At 33.9% G+C, this 17,942-nt stretch overlaps 1 protein-coding gene across 13 annotated transcripts in view; it reads left to right on the forward strand.

Annotated features, from left to right (window-relative positions):
- Nucleotides 1–14,927, forward strand: part of LOC123522823 (katanin p60 ATPase-containing subunit A-like 2) — an 82,107-nt gene extending 67,180 nt beyond the window's left edge. For all 13 annotated transcript variants that reach the window (XM_045300272.2, XM_045300278.2, XM_045300282.2 and 10 more), the window contains 8 exons: nt 3,694–3,792; nt 4,780–4,843; nt 5,346–5,464; nt 7,357–7,451; nt 8,011–8,118; nt 8,649–8,817; nt 9,724–9,826; nt 10,209–14,927. In XM_045300272.2, the coding sequence (XP_045156207.1) occupies nt 3,694–3,792; nt 4,780–4,843; nt 5,346–5,464; nt 7,357–7,451; nt 8,011–8,118; nt 8,649–8,817; nt 9,724–9,826; nt 10,209–10,342 (891 nt within the window). In that variant the 3' untranslated portion in view covers nt 10,343–14,927. The remainder of the gene's footprint in view (nt 1–3,693; nt 3,793–4,779; nt 4,844–5,345; nt 5,465–7,356; nt 7,452–8,010; nt 8,119–8,648; nt 8,818–9,723; nt 9,827–10,208) is intronic.
- The last annotated feature ends 3,015 nt before the right edge of the window (nt 14,928–17,942 follow it).

Genomic DNA, 17,942 nt, shown 5'->3' on the forward strand with positions numbered 1-17,942 from the left:
GTGTCGTGGCGCAAAACCTGGACCCTAGCTTAAAGGTTTAAGATCACAATTGGAGGTCAAAGGTCAACAAGGCTTTTTTCCTGTCCGGTCCATAACTCTCCCATCTATGAAGGGATTTTAATATTACTTGGCACAAATATACCTCATAATAAGACGATGTGTCATGCACAACTTTCAGACCCCTAGTTCAAAGGTCAAGGTCACACTTAGCAGTCAAATGTTAACATAGCATGAACAGGGTCTGTTTCGTGTCCGGTCCATAACTCTGACATTCATTAAGGGATTTTAATATCACTTAGCACAAGTGTTCCCCATGATGAGACGACGTGTCATGCGCAAATCCCGGACCCCTAGCTCAAAGGTCAAGGTCACAATTGGGGGTCAAAGGTCAACAGAGTTTTTTTCCTGTCCCGTCCATAACTCTGCCATCCATGAAGGGATTTTAATATTACTTGGCACAAATGTTCCCCATGATGAGACAACATGTCATGCGCAAAGCGCAGACCCTTAGCTCAAAGGTCAAGGTCACAATTGGAGGTCAAAGGTCAATAAGGTGTTTTCCCTGTCCGATCCAGAACTCTGTCATCCATCAAGGGATTACAATATTACTTGGCATAAATGTTTCCCATGGTGAGATGACGTGTCATGCGCAACACCCAGTACCCTAGCTTAAAGGTCAAGGTCACACTTTGAGATCAAAGGTCAAGAGGATATTTTTCCTGTCCGGTCTATAACTTTGTCATGCAAAGCAGGATTTAGATATCAGTTGGCACAAATATTCCCCAGGATGAGACAACATGTCATGCGCAAGAACCAGGTCCCTAGGTCTAAGGTCAAGGTCATATTTAGAGGTCAAAGGTCAAATTCAAGAATGACTTTGTAAGGAACATTTCTTCTTCATGCATGGAGGGATTTTGATGTAACTTGGACCAAATGTTCACCACCATGAGGCACCCTTGTTTTTAGAATTACGTCCCTTTGTTATTACTATAAATAGATTTTATTGTAACTTTTTTATTACTGGCGGTAGAGAAAAATCGAGACCACTTTTCTGTGGTACAGCATGCATGTTACATCCAATTTTTAGGTGTATTTTGACCTATCTCTACCTGGTAAAGAGTTTCTTGTGGACTTATATTATATAGATTTTTTTTTTTTTTTTTTTTAAAGATTAATTTCCCTTTGTTGTTACTATAAATAACTTACATGATAACATTTTTATAATCAGCCAAAAAAATTCAATATGAAAACAACTGTGGGTTTTTATATATGCACATTTTAATCCAAGTGTGTTGTTATCACATATTGTATATGTAGTACAATATTGTTTATACATCATTGACAGATATCAGTTCATTATGTTATACTGCAGTAGAGAAAATTAGGTGCCTTCCAGTAGGGGACTTTGTATTGCATGGCAATACTTCATTCACTTGTTATTACTTGGCACAAATGTTCCCCATGATGAGACGACGTGTCATGTGCAAAACCCGGACCCCTACCTTAAAGGTCAAGGTCACAATTGGAGGTCAAAGGTCAACAGGGCTTTTTTCCTGTCCGGTCCATAACTCTCCCATCCATGAAGGGATTTTAATATCACTTGGCACAGTTGTACCTCATAATAAGATGATATGTCATGCACAACTTTCAGACCCCTGGCTCAAAGGTCAAGGTCACACTTAGTAGTCAAATGTTAGCATGGCATGAACAGGGTCTGTTTCGTGTCCGGTCCATAACTCTTTCATCCATGAAGGGATTTTAATATTACTTGACACAAATGTTCCCCATGATGTGACGACGTGTCATGCGCAAAACCCGCACCCCTAACTCAAAGGTCAAGGTCACAATTGGAGGTTAAAGGTCAACAGGGCTTTTTTCCTGTCCGGTCCATAACTCTCTCATCCATGAAGGGATTTTAATATCAATTAGTAAAATTTTACGTCATAATATGACGATGTGTCGTGCACAACTTTCAGACCCCTAGCTCAAAGGTCAAGGTCACACTTAGTAGTCAAATGTTAACATGGCATGAACAGGGTCTGTTTCGTGTCCGGTATATAACTCTGTCATTCATTAAGGGATTTCAATATTACTTGGCGCAGATGTTCTCCATGATGAGACAATGTGTCATGCATAAATCCCGGAGCCCTTGCTCAAAGGTCAAGGTCATACTTAGAGGTCAAAGGTCTAATTCAAGAATGACTTTGTCTGGAGCATTTCTTCTTTATGCATGGAAGGATTTTAATGTAACTTGGCACAAGTATTCACCACCATGAGACAAATTGTCTTGCGCCAGAACCAGGTCGCTAGGTCTAAGGTCAAGGTCATACTTAGAGGTCAAAGGTCAAATTCAAGAATGACTTTGTCCGGAGCATTTCTTCTTCATGCATGGAGAGATTTTGATGTAACTTGGCACAAATGTTCACCACCATGAGGCACACTTTTTTAGAATTACGTCCCTTTGTTGTTACTATAAATAGATTACATTGTAACTTTTTTATTACTGGCCGTAGGGAAAAATCGAGACCACTTTTCTGTGGTACAACATGCATGTTACATCCAATATTTAGGTGTATGTTGATCTATCTCTACCTAGTAAAGATTTTCTTGTGGACTTACATTTTATAAATTTTTTTTTTTTTTTTTTTTTTTTTTAGGATTAATTTCACTTTGTTGTTACTATAAATAACTTTTATGATAACTTTTTGTATATTGGCCAAAAAAATTCCAAAATGAAAACAACTGTACGTTTTTATATATGCAAATTTTAATCCAAGTGCTTTGTTATATTATATTGTATATATAGTACAATATTGTTTATACATCATTGACAGATATCAGTTCATTATGTTATACTGCAGTAGAGAAAATTAGGCGCCTTCCAGTAGGGGACTTTGTATTGCATGGCAATACTTCATTCACTTGTTTTTACTAGGCTATAAAATATATGGGATAAAATATCTGCTTATTTGACTAAAAGACTTCTCAGTTGAAATCTTTACTATTTTCTAGAAAATACTGCAGATGAAAGCTATATCCTAGAAATGATTCATTTGTTTTGGTACGTCCAAGAAACCTTTTCTCCACATTGAAAGTAATGATACAGTTTGATGACTGATCGATGTTAATTAATTTATTGATAATTGTGTTCCACTCACATTATCTTTTCATTGAAGAAAATTCAAAAGGTTTGCAAAATATTCTATTCTTTATTCATTTTCATAGGTTTTTAGCTTGACTATTCGAAGAATAGGGGAGCTTCCTACTCGCCCCGGGGTGGGCTTGAGCATTAGGGTTAGATTCAGCGTCACACAAATGTTAAAGTTTGCATACCACCCCAAATATTTTCAAAGTCCATTGAGATATTGCTTTCATATTTTGCATACTTGTTTGCCATCATGACCCCAGTCTGTAAACAGGAGCAGACAACTATATTAAGCATTTTGACTGAATTATGTCCCCTTTTCGACTTAGAATATGCGTATTGTAATGTTAAAGTTTTACTCATAGCTTATATTATACTATCAAGCACTGAGAATAGTCAAGCGCGCCGTCAACTGACAGCTCTTGTTCATGATACTTACTCACTGTATACAGATGTTTTCATGATATACTCACTGTATACAGATGTTTTAGATCTGTGTTTTTCAGGATATTTCTTCACAAAATCAAAATATCTATTTTATTTTCCAGGATATTTATTCACAAAACCCAAATGTGAAATGGCATGATATTATAGGTTTAGATGAAGCAAAGAGATTAGCAAAAGAAGCTGTAGTTTATCCAATAAAGGTGAGCCGTATTTATGTATTTCATCAAAAGAGATTAAAATGCAACTTTAAGAAATCAATTTTTATTACTTTCATTCTGTAACTTATTTGTTTTCATAGTTTAAACTTATTTACCACCGGTACTTTACCTTCATTGGATTATGTATTCTTGGTATGCAATTTCGGCATTCTTCTGTATAAATGGAAAGCCTCGATAGCCTAGTGGTAGAGCGTCCGCTTCGAGTGCGGGAGGTCGTGGGTTCGATCCCCGGCCGCGTCATACCAAAGACGTGAAAAATGGTACCAGTGGCTCCCTTGCTTGGCGCTGAGCATTAAAAGGGCAGAAACTGGCTTCTTCTCTCATACCCTCGTGGCAATGGATTCCATCAGGAATGAGGTGTCGAGAGTGATTAATATAAGTTGTAGAACTTCCTTCACAATCAACCTAAAATAAATTATGTATAAACTAAATGGAAAGCCAGGTGCTCATGTGAGCTACATTATCGTCTGAAGAATGGTTAATTGCTTGACAGGGTTTGAACCAGCAACCTCAAGGTCAGGAGTCCTATCCTTGCACCTCGGTTGTTTATGTCTTTTACAAATTCATCATTCTCAGATATCAAATGAATCTCTGATTTACTTCTTTGGTTTCCAGAGGTGTTTCAGCCAGTTAGTATTTTCTTACAAAACGGTCATATATATCTGCTTGCTGTATTGAAAATTGCAGAAACAGCTGATAAAAATACTTGGTAAAATTAAATGAAGCCAAGAATGAAATGACTGCAAATTGTAATAGGCATCACTGAAGATTAATTTTACTAAAAGGAAATTAATTCACATCAAGAAGAATGTTTTTCATAATCAGCATGGATTTTAAAATGAAAGCCTACCCACCTTTCACTGAAGATTTTGATTGGCTACAGCATTTTGCAAAGATTTATGAAGAAACAAGCCATATTAAGATAATTTATTGTCAACAAGTTTACAGCTTTTCTTTTGTATTTTTCAGTATCCTCAATTGTTTAAAGGAATCTTGTGTCCATGGAAAGGTTTATTACTTTATGGACCACCAGGTATTTCTGAATACATTATTTTTTATGGCTCAAATTTTGCTCAGTTTGCAGTAAGGCCCTAGAACTAGGCCCAGTGTTGTTTTTTTCAGTACTTAGAAGGAAATTATTAGTGTTGACAATTTTTCCTGTTAAAAAAACACCATTGTGTGGGTGAGTTTAATTAATTCATTTAAAATGTGTTTGTTTGTGTGTTTGGTGTTAAGTCACATCCCCACAGTTGAATCCAGCTTTTATGGTGGGGGAAGATCTTACTAGGTGTCTTCTTCAGAAATATTTCACACATCGGCAGTACTTAGTTAGAATCACCAACCTTCTGATAACCAGCTGAATGCCTTCTTTATATGATGATCTACACAAAACTCAATCCCACAAAGGTATAGGGCAAAGTAATTTGAATTCAGTGATCAGAACAACTTGGCCGTGGATGCCTCCGTTTTGTTACTAGATCAGTGATATTAGGATATGCAAAATGTACAATTTTCTGTTTGGATTCTGTTTTCAGGAACAGGTAAGACTTTACTGGCCAAAGCCATAGCAACAGAATGCAATACTACATTCTTCAATATTTCCGCATCCAGTATTGTCAGTAAATGGAGAGGCGATTCAGAAAAACTAGTCAGGGTACGTACAAATTTAAATGCAATGAAACATTTTAGCGATTTTTCGTATTTTGCTACTGTGATAGTGATTATTTCATAAGTTGTAATTTCATGTGTTAAAATTCCTTCAGCCACTTTTAAGAAAGTTGCGATGCACAACAGTGCAGTTTGTCGTATGTTTAGACGTATTTTTATTTTTAAAAAATGTAAAAGAAAGTGCTTTGTTCACGTTGCAATTGAGTATTGATTATTTGATCATTAGCTCGACTATTCGAAGAATAGTCTAGCTATTCTACTCACCCTGGCGTCGGCGTCGGCGTCACACTTTGGTTAAGTTTTTGCATGCAAGTACATACAGCTATCATTTAAAGGCATATAGCTTTGAAACTTATTTATTCTTTTTCTAGGTCAATTACCAACCTCACTGGGTCAAGTTCCATAACTCTAACATGTATTTTGAGCAAATTATGCCCCCTTTTAGACTTAGAAAATTCTGGTTAAAGTTTTACATGCAAGTTACTATCTCCAAAACTAATGCAGATATTGAATTGAAACTTCACATGTGTCTTCGGGGTTATAAAACTAGTTGATAGCACCAAGTCCCATAACTCTGACCTTCATTTTAGCCAAATTATGCCCCCTTTTGGACTTAGAAAATTTTGGTTAAAGTTTTGCGTGCAAGTGCATACAGCTATTACTAAAAGGCATATAGATTTGAAACTTATTTTTTCTTTTTCTAGATCAATTACCTACCTCACTGGTCAAGTCCTATAACTCTGACATGTATTTTAGCCAAATTATGCCCCCTTTTGGACTTAGAAAATCCTGGTTAAAGTTTTACATGCAAGTTACTATCTCCAAAACTATTGCAGATATTAAATTGAAACTTCACATGTGTCTTCGGGGTTATAAAACTAGTTGATAGAATCAAGTCCCATAACTCTGACCTTCATTTTAGCCAAATTATGCCCCCTTTTGGACTTAGAAAATTTTGGTTAAAGTTTTGCGTGCAAGTACATACAGCTATTACTAAAAGGCATATAGATTTGAAACTTATTTTTTCTTTTTCTAGATCAATTACCTACCTCACTGGGTCAAGTCCTGTAACTCTGACATGTATTTTAGACAAATTATTCCCCCTTTTGGACTTAAAAAATTCTGGTTAAAGTTTTGCGTGCAAGTACAAACAGCTATCATTTAAAGGCATATAGCTTTGAAACTTATTTATTCTTTTTCTAGGTCAATTACCAACCTCACTGGGTCAAGTTCCATAACTCTAACATGTATTTTGAGCAAATTATGCCCCCTTTTAGACTTAGAAAATTCTGGTTAAAGTTTTACATGCAAGTTACTATCTCCAAAACTAATGCAGATATGGAATTGAAACTTAACATGTTTCTTTGGGGTTATAAAACTAGTTGATAGCATCAAGTCCCATAACTCTAATATGCATTTTGGTCAAATTATGTTTCCGTTTCGGAACTTAAAACTCTTTTGATATTTAACATTTTGGGTAATAATTTCCTGCTTCTGTGACAATATTTCGAATAGTCGAGCTTGGCTGTCTTACGGACAGCTCTTGTTTTTAGATTCTTCTCACTAACATTTTCAAAATTTCATAATACAAATTTAATGATTACCGGACAACATTTTTAGACTCGAAGGCAGCTAAACCATCTACAGTAAGAAAAACTAATAGTAACTTTCATAACTGTTATACACCATTTTGGTCTCTCTTCACATTAGACAGGGCCATTTAAGTAAAACGTAGCAGAAAATTTTAATGGAATTCAAGTAGTTGTACTTTAACATGACCATTCTTATCAAGGTCGTGCTCAATACAGGTGATTGCAAAATGCTTATTAGACTGTGTCCTAATTCATAGATATGACAACTGTTTTGCTTTTATTTCAGGTATTATTTGAAATGGCAAGATTTCATGCCCCATCCACAATATTTCTTGATGAGTTAGAGGCCATTATGAGTCAGAGGGGCTCACAAGGGGGAGGGTAAGTCAGTTTTAATTCCTTTAAGCTCTCATTACACTGTCAGAGCTGCAATTAATACTATCCTTGAAGAGAGATTATCCAACTCTTAAAGATGCTAGTTTTACTTCCAATTTAAATATTTTCAGTGTACAGACAAACCTGTATTAACCAGTCAGTCAAGAGAGTGACGTAATTTGTCTGCTAAAGGCAGGTGGTTGCTTCATGCAGGTAAAAATTAGAACAAAATGGAAATATAAGCCAGCTGCAAACAAAGACAACTTTCAACCTCCCCCAAGTATGGTTTTTATGTATAGGTTTGACATTAATTGTGGTAAATTGAGATTTGAGAACCTTGTGTAATGAACAGTCTGTACTGTAGCTTTTGAGCCTAAAGCAGGGGTTTATTTCTAGCCAGATAATTCAAAATCTCCTTTCTCAAGTCTTTTCTGAATTTTACAAACATTCTCATTCAGTCACCACAAATGCATAATGAAGTATAGATTATTTTGATTTGTAAAGAGTCTTTTGTTTTCTTGGTTTGTGAAAATATAAAAGAAAAATGTTTTGCTCTGTGTTTCAGAGAACATGAAGGAAGTCGGCGTATGAAGACAGAACTTTTAGTACAGATGGATGGTCTTGCAAAAACTGATGATCTGGTCTTCTTATTGGCTGCATCAAATATTCCATGGTAAATAAAGCTGGACAAAATTAGTGTCATTTTTTAGATCCATTTTTTTCATATTTTGCAATAGCTTACACCAGATGATCTGCTTCCAGCAAAAAAAAAAGAATTTTCAGGCATGCATGAATGAATCTGTTTTGGACATTTTCAAAAGGATTTTTTTGTCATATTATGACATGATATATCACAACTCAGTGAGATCTCTGTTTGTAGATGTACATGTATATATATAGGAGTGAAGTAATTTTACTTTTAAGGACATAGAATTTCATTGTTTTTGGCCAAAACAGTTTTTTCAAAAGAACTTTTTTTCATCCAATTTTTAATATAAAAAATGAAATAGTAATAAATAGAAATATTATTTGTGTACTTGGATATAATTTCTTGAATTGATGGAAGTAAGAAATCAGTGCAACTTATTCCCTTACAAATTATAATGATTTTACAGTAGTAGATGTATTAATTTTAGTAAGGTATGGAATCTGTTGCAGAAATGCACACTTTAGTTTACAGGATTTTTGACTTTGTTTTCACAGGGAGTTGGATCATGCAATGTTGAGGAGATTGGAGAAGAGAATTCTAGTGGACCTGCCAACATTTGATGCTAGAAAAGCCATGTTTAAACATCATTTACCGAGAATTGTGAACCCAAGTGAAGGAGGATTGGAACTACTGTCAGACCTGGACTATGATTTGTTAGCTCTTGTGAGTGAAATATACTAATCTTTATTTTTTTGCCAGTGTCTATGGTTGTGTTTTCATTTCTTTCATTTCTTCTATTGCTTATGTCTCTTAAGACTTAATTTTCAGAAGAGGTAGTTTTAAGAACTAAGGCCAAATTGACAAGACAATGACTGTATCAAAAACTCATCTGATTCAGTTCATCTATGAATGTTTTCTGGAAGTTATATAAAATAAACAGGTTAACTGTAATGAACAGATTCAGCGAAACTAAGTCTGCTGTTATGTTGCTTGGTTATAATATATACGTTCTATGCTTCTGAAGGCTCTGACAGATTTTATAAACGATACCAACAGCAGTCTGTTTGTGCATGTATGACTGCTGTGAAAAGTCTCCCAATACTTGGATTGTGTTGTTTATATGTTCTGGTCCTTTGGGATTTATAGAGTACATTTAGAGTTCATTTATAGTTAATTCTGCTAAAGCCAATGTTAGGGACTGTAAGGTATAACTTTTAGTATTGAGAAATGAGGTATTATGTTCAATATTGAAAAATGAGATATAATCTTTATATTTAGAAATGAGGTCTAACCTTAAATATTGAGAAATGAGGTACATTTTGTATAATATTAAATATTGAGAAATGAGGTACATTTTGTATAATGTTAAATATTGAGAAATGAGGTACATTTTGTATAATATTAAATATTGAGAAATGAGGTACATTTTGTATAATATTAAATATTGAGAAATGAGGTACATTTTGTATAATATTAAATATTGAGAAATAAGGCAATAAATGAGGTATAACCTTCAGTTACGATCTAAGAAAAAGTTTAGTATTCTGAACAAACTATGCATAATTATGTAAATAATTTGTTATTGATATTACAGTTATCTGAGTGTCGTTTTATTTTATTTACCTATAGAAAACAGAAGGATATTCTGGGTCAGATATACAGTTGGTATGTAAGGAAGCGGCCATGAGACCTGTTAGAAAAATATTTGATGCACTTGAAAACCACTCGGAAGGTATTTACATGTATATTCTAATAGAGTGTGACTTGTAGAAGTGTTGCTAAATTGAAAATACTTCATTGCTTAGTGGTGATAATGATACAGAAAATGTTCTTACTTTGATTTTCATCTTTCACCTCTAGCAAATAGATAATGTTACCTTGTGACTATATCTTTTACATGGCCCTTAATGTAAGTTAAATCTTAAAAGTATGATGTTAAGAGTACATTCTGCCAGGGTGTACTTGTTCAATATATATTTCATATTTGTTGGACTAGAGAGTACTTCAAAAGTTTGTGAAGACCAAAATTGTATCATATAAACTGTTTACACAAAAGTCCTTTTATTGAGAAATGTTTGTCATATAGTGAATGAGCAATATATTTCTGTTTACAGGTAAAGATCTTCACATACGTCTAGACACAATAGTTACAACTGATGTACTCAAGGCATTAGAGCGCACAAAACCTTCAGGGAAAGCTATGAAGGACAAATACGCTGCGTGGCAGAGAGATTACGAGTCAGTGTGATACCTAGTCCAACTAGAAATTGTAGTTAGATAATACCGTGTTGACGTTTTATATAACCCATGGTGCACAGCACATTGTGTCAATTTTTACTGCTGCATAAACTATATCTCCGTCCAATTTTCAAGCCGTCCATTCATTTGAAGACCATTACAAGTTAGTTCCGATACTGTACTTTTCATCAATCACTGTCTTTCTACAGTGATCTCATTGTTTTTAATTGTTCATCTGCTTTTTACCCTGCCACTGATGTATAAATCCAAGTATCCTAGATGGTGTCCAGTATCTAGACCGAAGTCAAAATGGTTGCCGATTTCTGATAAAGGATGCATGTAAAAATTGTAAAAAAAAATGATGTGTTCCAAATATCATCATGTTTATTCAGATTTCAGTGATTTTAAGAAGTATTAGAAATAACTTGTTCTGGTGTTAAATGTGTTAACTTTGTTATAACTTGTAAGATTTGTTGTATTCCTGAATAAACTAATTGTTACTTAGTTTTAAAAAAAAAAAAAAGTGTCCCAAATTTTTCTGGTTGAATGATTTCTGTAAAATTAGATATTTTTGCAAGACTTAAAGTTCGCTATTTTGAAAACAGTTGTTGGTTCGCATGGTTGAATATTTGCAATATATGGCTACATTGTGACATATACACAACTATTCATAACAAAAATAGCATTTGATTAATCCCAGTTACAGACAGTGAATATAGTAAAAAATTAATCCTGTGCTGAAACTTTTGATTTTACTGCAAACTGTTATTTTACTGTAAACTCGCATGTTTACCAGTATCTAACTTTTACTTTTATCTACTTTTATCTTATATACAATCTATTCCAAACTTTATGAAAATGAACATGTTGAAAAATTCACCAAAACTTTGTGCCAGTACCTTAAACAGAGAGTGCCACTTAATATTCAACACTGGCTTGAGTTCATGAGTCACTTCGATCTTGATTAATAATGAAATAAAACCATAGTGATTAATATACAATCTATAAAACAAACAAAAAATATTTTGAAGAATTTTACTTGAAAAAGTTGGAAATGAATTATGCATACTTTTTATTTTGTCCTACCTTTCCTGTTTAAGAACAATAGATTTAAATTTATTCCTGATTAGGGTATTAATTTGAGCCAGTAAATTATTTATCTTATTTTTCAGCATTATTGAAGTTTGTAGACTATAGTAGCATATTGTTGTCTTGCTGAAAGTTGTAAAATGTTTACAACCAACAAATAGAAAGTTACAGTATATGTAGAACATTTTACAAAAAAAAAGTTAATAATTATCTATGAACAAACGCTACACGTGTTGTTGTTGATTTTTCTTGTTTATTAGAACATTTTACAGAATATTCTTTTCATGCCAACCTAGCGGTTAACACTAGGTTGTTCAGGAAGTAAATCACCTTCCCTTTTCACATGGGGGCGGGAAGGGGGAGAGACCAAGATACATGTGCATGCTATGATGTCATATGAGGTAATATTCTGTACAGATTTTTTGTGTGCAGTTTATTATTTACATACTCTTTGATATGTTGCATTGACATTAAAGGTACGCAAAGAAGATAATCTTACATGCCTGAGTATGTAAGACATGTTTTCCCTATCTCATGGGGTAGCAGCATGGATAAGAAACTTCATTGTTACACTTTGTTTCCCATTCCCAATTAAGGCAACCCCATCTTGCATAGGCAGGCATGTAAGATAATGATGATTAAATTTTGGTTTTGTAACATGTTAAATAGCTTTTGGGAGAAAGCATTACAAATAAGCAATAAAAATGTTTGACAGTGGAACTTCATAGATATTAAGTAAAATGTTACTTTTTAGTTCATATTGCTCTTTTAACTGAGTACAGGGAATCAGTACTTTATATTGTGCTGACTCTTAAAAAATTGTGATATGAGGTTGTGATAGATTTTTTCTACATTTATATTTTCCAGCTTGTGATCTTCACCTGCTTTTTTTTTTTTATTTCTGAAAGTTAAAAAAAAAGAGCTTGTTCCATTTTTTGACTATTTTCATAGTACTTAAAAGTTCTTACTGGTAAATCAAATCATTTGATTTAGAGAATATAATTACTAGGTATGCCCCAAGATACTAGGAGATTGTTGATTTTCATAGAGGGCTAATTTTTCTGGATATTATGGCTTACAAATTCACAAATTAATCTGAAGGATTTTTTTACTTTAAGATTTGAAATTGACAAATTAGCTGTTTTGACAGAAATAACCAAATTTGCTACTCAGAAAATTAAATAATTTCATAGTACTAAATGTAACTTAAATGAATATCATTAACACAACCTACATTCAAAACTGCCTTTATAAAAATGTAGGAATTTATATATTATCATGGCATTGGGTTTTGTCTGGTTTTAGGTCTGTGATACATTTATTTGTTATATTTAAGAATATCTATAATTTATTTAATTTTAATATTTCAGCAGTTACCAGTATACCGGTACATATAAATAGGTACTACTGGCTGATTCAGTTTCTGTAGCATTGTTCTTCAGAAATTTCTTTTTTTCTTTGTTATTTTTCAAAACTCGAAATGTACATTATACACCTTTCTATAGATTCCGTCCATCTGAAAATCAATTCTTTTTGTTATCATAATCAGACCAGTAAAATAGTACAATCATGTAATTCATGAAAAATACTCAAAATATTTATTCAAGGTTGAGGTCATAAGTAAATGTATTTATTTCAAGTTTAGTGTAAGTTTTAAGAAAAATGGAGTTACATTTTCTTCTGTCTCTGTGAAAAAAAAATTAGTGACAAGTACTAGTAGAGAAGGGGATCTTGTGCTGAAATATTTTCTCTCAATCTTTTTATTTTTAGCTCGACTATTCGAAGAATAAGTAGAGCTATCCTACTCACCACGGCGTCGGCGTCGGCGTCACACCTTGGTTAAGTTTTTCGTACCAGTCCACATTTTGACAAAGTCTTTTGAGATAAAGCTTTGAAACTTTCAACACTTGTTTACCATCATCATGGTCAGTTATAGGCAAGGGCACATAACTCCATCAAGGATTTTGGCTGAATTATGGCCCCTTTTGACTTAGAAATCATGGTTAAGTTTTTCGTACCAGTTCATATTTTGACAAAGTCTTTAAAGATAAAGCTTTGAAACTTTCAACACTTGTTTACCATCACCATGGCCAGTTATAGGCAAGAGTACATAACTCCATCAGGGATTTTGGCTGAATTATGGCCCCTTTCGACTTAGAAATCTTGGTTAAGTTTTTCGTACCAGTTCATATTTAGACAAAGTCTTTTGAGATAAAGCTTTGAAACTTTCAACACTTGTTTACCATCACCATGTCCAGTTATAGGCAAGAGCACATAACTCCATAAAGGATTTTGGCTGAATTATGGCCCTTTTTGACTTAGAAATCTGGGTTAATATTTCGTACCAGTTCATATTTTGACAAAGTCTTTTGAGATAAAGCTTTGAAACTTTCAACACCTGTTTACCATCACCATGTCCAGTTATAGGCAAGAGTACATAACTCCAAGGATTCTGGCTGAATTATGGCCCCTTTTGACTTAGAAATCTTGGTTAAGTTTTTCGTACCAGTTCATATTTTTTTGTAAAGTGTTTGACATATGGCTTTGAAACTTTTATCACTTGTTTAGTATAATAGTCTCTATCTGTAGGAAAGAGAACATAACTCTGTCATCTATTTTGGCTGAATTATATTCCTTTTTGGACTTTGAAATTGGTTCTGTTTTCATACAAGTCTATTTTTTTTGTCAAAACTATTTGACATATGGCTTTTAAACTTCGAACACTTGTTTATCATTATGATTTCCATCTGTAGGCAAGAGTACGTAACTATTTTGACTGAATTATGGCCCTTTTTGGACTTTGAAATTGGCTCATATATTGCCATTTAGTGCAAGACTTATCGAAATCAAAGTAATACAGGAACATTGTCTAATCTATTATTTCTTTTGTCTAAATATCCGTGGAAATATTTTGACCCCATTCTTCAATCAATTCTTCGAATAGTCGAGCGCGCTGTCATCAGACAGCTGTTTTCATTATAGACTCTGAACAGTTTAATATAAGTAGTTAAAATATCATGATGTTTTAGCTTCAATTGTATAAATAATGATTTGATCCTCAAAAAAAAAAAATCAGGTACCATGAAAGACTACTTCCTTACTGCCATTTTGAAGCTCGATATGTCATTTTTTATCAGTATAAATGAAGTGTATCTTTCAAATTTGCAAATGATTGCTTGTTTACAAAAAAAAATTGTTGGCCAGTTTTATGTTTATAAGGCTCCTTTTATTAAAAAAAAAAATGCTTTTATTATGTAAATTTATATGTTTAAAACACAGAGAAGTCAAATTGAAGACTTTAAGCAGTCATTCGTTTGTTTATTTTTTTGTCAGTCATATTGAATACCAATACAGTGATTATGGTTTTCACTATCATAGAACATATATATTTGATACACTTTTTTCCATTCATTTTGTATATTCATGCTTTTTATTTGTTAGTATGTTTACTGAAGTTGGTGATAAAGCCTTGTTAAATTGTGAAATATAATATGTACTGAATGCAACTTCTTGTTTCTCATCATTTCACTCCAAGATGTTCAAATGTTGGTTTAAATCAGAGTGTAATATAACAGAACAGTAATCCAGCTTTCCTGTAGGAGAAAGATCAGGTATCATAAACAGTATTTCAAGCAATGGGGCAGTGCCGAACACAAGCCAAGTGGATGGCAGCTTCCAAAGATCTTTCCCGAGAAAGATTTGTTTTATTTTTGTTGTGTTTCAAGTCATACTGACACAAAGGTCATATGTCAACTTCCCAGCTGTTGATGATAGAGGAAGACCCCCAGGTGCCCCTCCAGGCATTATTTCAGGGACTGACAGACAGCGAGGTAGAAACCTTCCTTAAGCCAGATAGATAGCTTCTTCACATAGGGAATTCTACACCTTAAGTGAGGTTTCAAATCCACATCGGTGATTGGTAAATGAGTAGAGGTCAGCTGTAAGATTAGCAAATGCCATAGGGCGGGCAGGGCAGCGACTGGTTTTCTAAGAATTTCCATGTTTTTCTATACTGTCACAACATTGCAATGCAGTGTGCTTGCTTACTTCATCTTGTCTTAAAGGTCATGGTCAGGAGAGTGAAAAAAGGCAACAAAATATTCCACTGTGTGTAGTACAAAGAACAAAATGTTAATTCTTAATTGTCAAGGTCAGGAGAGATCCCAACTTTTTTTGTGCTATACTGATTTTAAGTTTGCAATCAAGTAGTGGGGTCAAACCATATTTTTACCCTAAATCTGAGCTTATTTAAACTTCGAGTATAACACTGCAGATTGCATTGCACAGAATTTGTTAGCCTTTCATCAGTGTCAAGGTCAGGAGGGACCAAATGCTTTTAAACATATTTTCTTGTTCTTGGTATAACTTAATGGGACTTTATTCAACCTTTGCAGAAGTATTCGTCCTGTTGTCTTCAAGGTCAAAAATATACTGAACTTAAATGTTTGGGCAATTACTTTATTCCAGTTTAGACTTGATACAAAGATCAATCACAGTATTGTGGTATGCGATCCTTAGATTCTAGAGAAGTATTTATCACAACCCTAGGTGTGTCAAGCCGGTCTCAGTCAGCAAGGTCAAAACAAATATGGGCCAGATGGGTTTTCGATAACCAACTTTCTAGTAAGAGCCATATTTTTAACACGACATCTACAACTGCAATAGGCACTCAATGGACAACAATTATACAGTACAAATTGTTTTTTATTCATCACTGGATCATTTAATGCTGTTCTAGTTTCAACTGGCTTTTTAAGTCACACAGATATTTAAATCATACAATATATATTAAACCTTTCAGCTATAAATGGAAAAGGAACACCCCCAGTGCCTCTCAGTGTATTAATTAAGGCAAAGATGTGAACTTGTGCAACAACACAAACCTTCCACATGCCAGCTTGTAAAGCTTTCTCATGATTTAATTCTAAATTTCAAACAATACTTCAGACCAACAACTCTGAAAAGCAAGCAACTGGAAGTTGGTGACCTTGACCTCTCAACCTGGAGAGCATTTAGGCATCATATGGATCAAGCATTTAAAATAAAAAACTAAAAACATAAAATATTCAATAATTTTATTTTAGAACATGAACTGATATGTATGTTGCATGAGGCATAAAACAAAAATGTTTTATTTCCAGGTACCTTATTACTATTTGAGGCATGTACATTTGTTCTTAATATGAATTTTTTTTTTCAAAAATTCTCATACTGTGATTGTATGTGCAAAGAAATTTAACTGGAAGAAATGACAAGTAATTTCATCTGATTTTTTAACTTTTTAAGAAGTGAAATATACTTGCAATATTCAGAAATTACCTTAATCAAAAAAGACACATGATGAAGTAATAGGACACCAGGAAACAAACTGTTGCTTTATTTGGCCTTTACATAACAGTCGAAAACTACTGCATATATAATAGAAATGATCACAATACATGTACCAACTTATACATGAACACAATGATATACCATATCAGCAGTAACAAACAAGAGGACCATGATGGTCCTGAATCGCTCACCTGTTCCCGCATGACCCAGTTTTGAGTATGACGTCGTTTTTTTCTATTATTTGACAAAGTGAACTAGTTTTTGAGCTCCTGTGACCCAGTTTTGAGCTTGACCTAGATATCATCAAGATAAAAATTCTGACCAATTTTCATGAAGATCCATTGAAAAATATGGCCTCTAGAGAGGTCAAAAGATTTTTCAAATTTTAGACCTAATGACCTAGTCTTTGACCGCAGTTGACCCAGTTTCAAACTTGACCTAGATATCATCAAGATGAACAATCAGACCAACTTTCATACAGATCCCTGAAAAGTATGGCCTCTAGAGAGGTCACAAGGCTTTTTTATTATTTGACCTACTGACCTAGTTTTTGAAGGCACGTGACCCAGTTTCAAACTTGACCTAGATATCATCAAGGTGAACGTTCTGACCAATTTTCATGAAGATCTTGTGAAATGTACAGCCTCTAGAAAGGTCACAAGGTTTTTCTATTTTTAGACCTACTGACCTAGTTTTTGATCGCAGTTGACCCAGTTTCAAACCTGACCTATATATCATCAAGATAAACATTCAGACCAACTTTCATACAGATCCCGTAAAAAATATGACCTCTAGAGAGGTCACAAGGTTTTTTTCATTATTTGACCTACTGACCTACTTTTTGAGGACATGTGTGACCCACTTTCGAACTTGACCTAGATATCATCAAGATGAACATTCTGACCAATTTTTATGAAGATCCATTCATAAGTATGGCCTCTAGAGAGGTCACAAGGTTTTTCTATTTTTAGACCTACTGACCTATTTTTTGACCTCATGTGACCCAGTTTCAAACTTGACCTAGATATCATCAAGATGAACATTCAGACCAATTATCATACAGATCCCATGAAAAATATGGCCTTTAGAGAGGTCACAAGGTTTTTCTATTATTTGACCTACTGACCTAGTTTTTGTTCGCAGTTGACCCACTTCTGAACTTGACCTAGATATCATCAAGATGAAAATTC

The sequence above is a fragment of the Mercenaria mercenaria genome, chromosome 8 (genome assembly GCF_021730395.1).
Source record: "Mercenaria mercenaria strain notata chromosome 8, MADL_Memer_1, whole genome shotgun sequence".
In the NCBI taxonomy this organism is placed as follows: domain Eukaryota; kingdom Metazoa; phylum Mollusca; class Bivalvia; order Venerida; family Veneridae; genus Mercenaria; species Mercenaria mercenaria.